At 29.9% G+C, this 4,059-nt stretch overlaps 1 protein-coding gene across 1 annotated transcript; it reads right to left on the bottom strand.

Moving 5' to 3' along the window:
- Positions 1 to 465: 465 nt before the first annotated feature.
- Positions 466 to 3,313, bottom strand: LOC129614618 (protein hu-li tai shao). Its single transcript, XM_055529336.1, has one exon. It carries the CDS (start codon positions 2,752 to 2,754, stop codon positions 607 to 609), a length of 2,148 nt encoding a protein of 715 aa, XP_055385311.1. The 5' UTR covers positions 2,755 to 3,313; the 3' UTR covers positions 466 to 606.
- Positions 3,314 to 4,059: the final 746 nt, after the last annotated feature.

Below are 4,059 nucleotides of genomic sequence, written 5' to 3'. Positions count from 1 at the left end.
ATCAAGTGTTATATAAAAATATTTAATATGCACCTTCAATTATTATTTACACAAGATAATAATATTTGCTTACATAAGAAATGATATCATACTATAATATATAGGAATGTATATTTACATTATCATTTATTAGTAGGTATATCAAAAAAATAATACTTATTACTTAGATTAATTACTGATATTGAAATTATCTTTAATTTTAAGTTTCATTTGTAAGAAGAATATAAAAAAATATAAAAAAATAAAAAATTAAATATGTTTCCACACAATATTTTTTTAATTTTTTTAAAAAACACATTAATAACAAGAATATGTACATATGTAACTATGTATGACTAATATTCGAAATTCCACTTTAAAGTTATAAGAAAAAAAGAAAAAAAAAATTTTGTTCAATTAATAAAAAAAAATGTTATGCTTACCGAATCAATTTTTGTTGTAAAGTAAAAATTATTATTTATTATAAATTTCTTTTTTTTTTTTTTTTAACTTCATCTGCAAATATTTGAGTTATACATTTTTCTTCATAAAAAAAATGGAAAAAAAAATACATAAGCACGTACGAGTATAGCAGCAATAAACAAGCGACAACACATTTTAAACAATTTATGCTTCAACCTTCTTCTTTTCTTTTTTCTTTTTTAAGAATGATGGTGTCCTTAATCCTTTCTTTTTCTTTTTGTCTTTTTTCGGTGAACCTTCAGTTGATACATCTTCTTTGCTGCTGTGTGAAAATGTACTTAAATGTGCACTTTCTGAATTATCTCCATTTTGGGCACGTTCACCATCACTAAATACTACCTCTGGTTGACTTGGTTTCGGCGCCTGTGATGTTTCTACTTTTAAAACATGTGATTCTGATGCTTCATCAGTTTCTGATTGGCTAAGAGCGGCAGCAACTTTTTTTGTAGCAGCATTCATTGTCGAACTTAGTGCTTCTGATTCAGAAAAATCTGTATCAGTATATTCACCATGAATTCTCTTTTTTTCTACTGTCCTTTTATATTCATTTAATTCGTCATCGGTAACATTATCAAATGGATTTTTTGCATATGGAGCTTTATATACTGTTGCGTTGTGTTGATAACCACGTTGAATAATGCCTTTTGATGCAGCACCCATTAAAACAACATGATCACCAGTTGATGAAACATTTGCATCTTTAATACGACTGGCTTCTTCCCATGTAACACCTTCTAATATTTGTGATTGTGGTCCAGCTGAAATTTTATCTGCTCTACGGTTATCTTTAATTTGTTGTTGTAATTTTTTAAATTCTTTTGGATTCGTTCCAGCTGGAACAAATTGTAATGCATTATCGATTCTAACAGCATTAGAATGTGTTGGTGAGCCATCAGCGACCCACTTTGTGATCTTTTTTGGATCTGTTGTACCAGTTTCTAATACCTCAACTTTTTGATATACATTTGGAGAATTTAACCACCTTGTACGATCACCACCTTTTCTTAAGTCAGACTTTTTCCAAATACCTTGCCTGTAAAGCTCTTCTTCCTCTAATAAATAACCTAAAGATGAAACGGCAGGTGGGAGCTCTACATCATTTTTAGGTTTTGGCAGTTCTGATTTTACCAATGGATTACGGTAAATATGACCCGTACGGAAGCCAGCATTATCTAACATACGCATTAATGCTTCATATTCAGCACCACCAACACGCCACTTGGGTTTCTGTTGAGTGGTTCTTTCAATTTTATTATCAATTTGATCTTTACCAGTATCATCATATTTTCCTGCATCACATCCTTCAGGTGGTTTTCTTGATGCATCATATATAGCTTTCCTTGATTCTTCTGGCATCAAGACTAAATTCTCAATACCAACTGGCAGTAATTTTAATTGAATTTCGCAAGCTTGTACAATATTGTAGGCAGCATAGAAAGCTTCTTCAATTGTTTCACCACAGCAAAGAGCACCATGGTTATTTAAAAGTAAAACTTTTGAATTAGGTCCTAAACTTCTAATCAATTTTTCACGTTCTTCTGGTTCATTTAATGACCCTGTATATGGGTGAGTAGCAATTTCGCCTAATACAGCCGATTCTTTTGTAAGTGGCAGTAAACCAACTTTAAGCGAGGATACAGCTACAACGCTATTGCAACCAATATAAATAGCACAACGTATATCTGGGCGGCTTGCATGAACAGCTGAATGTAATGTATAATGATTTGAATTGATACCAAAATTTGTTGTACCTTGTTCTACAATATTGCCTTGCATATCAACTTTATTTAATGATGATGCTGTAATTTCATGATATAACAATCCGAATGGATTTACCAAAAATAATTCTTGATCAGCATTTAAACGGGCAGTTATTTGTGCACCTAAACCTTGTGTAAAGCCATACAAATCCAAAAGACGGAATGTTGCTGCCAATTTACATCTTAAAAGTTTTTCACCCTTTGCATAACCCATAGATTCTACACCACGAATATCATTTATTGGAAGAACACAGTTGGAGCTCTTAAAAACACTGCCAATCCGTGATGCAGGAACACCAACAATATCAGATAATTGCTGCAATATACCAGAAGCTGATCCTTCTCTTATTTGGCTATCAACAATCCTTTCAAGTTCTTCGCGGAATAATTTTGAATTCATTATTGCCTCAACCCGTTTACGTCGTTCCATTTCTCTCATATCCTGTTCGATATCCGCTGGTCTTACTGGATGTTCATCTTCATCGTTAGCGTCAGCTATACCATTCTGTGGAGGTTGCTGAACTTCCGTCATTTTTATTTAAATATTTTGTATTTTAAAAAAATTATACTTTTAAAATAACTTAAAATCTACTACTTAACCCTAATTTGTTCTGGGTTTTTTTTTTTTTTTTTGTAAGTTTAAAATTTTTTCTTTTTCTTATGAACAAAGTGATGTTTTAAATAGAAAGAAATTTTGAACACTAAGGCAGTATCGCGCACTAAAAATATCTGCTTATTTCTTTTGCCAAATATGTAATTAAACTTTTTGATTAGTCAAAATTAAATTTAGGATATTTTTTGGGCTATAAATTTTTATCTAAATATGTAAATGTGTTGTGCGGATGGCATACGCCCATGTAATTTTTTATTTTTTCTGAGTCAAACTTTAATTACACTGAAATTATTTCGTTTTTATTCGCTTTTTAATTAATTATCGACCGTATTTTTTATCCACTCGTGTATCCGGAAGATAAAGATTTCGTCCTTATTTGTGGAGAAAATTCTGACTTAGTTAATTTGAAATCAATCTTCACAATCTCCCTAAATATTGATCTGGATTGCGTCACGAAGCGTACATTAGCAATGGTTTTAAAACAGTAATGGCTACTTTAAAAATTCTGAGCAACATTTAATTGTGTGGGCAACAAAAATTTTTTTGTTGTTGGAAGAGCAAACGAATTCAAAAATAATCAGATTATTTAAACATTATTTGTTTTTTTTTCGTTAGCTGTTGGTTCTTTGTTTTTATCCTAAATAATCAATAAATTTTAATTTTGTTTTTTCCATATCATATGCTTGTTTACCGAGTATAATAAATTTTTACATAATATTTTTGTTGATAATTATTTTTTGAACACTCAACTTCTTCTTCTTATTTGATTAATACCAAACTTACAAATATTAATTCTATTATATCTATAAAATGCACAGCAAATAGATGTTTGTGCATAAAAACATGCTTATCACTATTTTAAAATTGAGGTAAGTTCCGTTTTCAAACATGATTAATCCAAAAGAACCAATGATTCTTTACAATTTCACTCTAAATTTCGCTTTTCGTACATTTTCGCCTTTTATATTAAAATTTGTGTTTTCTTTAAATTAAATTGAACTCGTCAATTATTTCAATTTATTTTTGAATTTGTAATGTTCAAACAATTTTTAAACCAATATTGTATACATAATGTCATAAACAAAATAAATTTGATGTTGCTAAGTGTTGCTAACAATTCTAGCAACGTAAACAGTTAATGTATTTCTGCTACAGTATGTCACTTTTTAACCACTCTCAAAAGGTTGTCAATTAAAAATGATGTCATCATCTCCATACCACAAA

The sequence above is a fragment of the Condylostylus longicornis genome, unplaced genomic scaffold (genome assembly GCF_029603195.1).
Source record: "Condylostylus longicornis isolate FDR11 unplaced genomic scaffold, ASM2960319v2 ptg000114l, whole genome shotgun sequence".
Classification (NCBI taxonomy): Eukaryota; Metazoa; Arthropoda; class Insecta; order Diptera; family Dolichopodidae; genus Condylostylus; species Condylostylus longicornis.
This window is presented reverse-complemented; position numbering and strand designations above follow the sequence as displayed.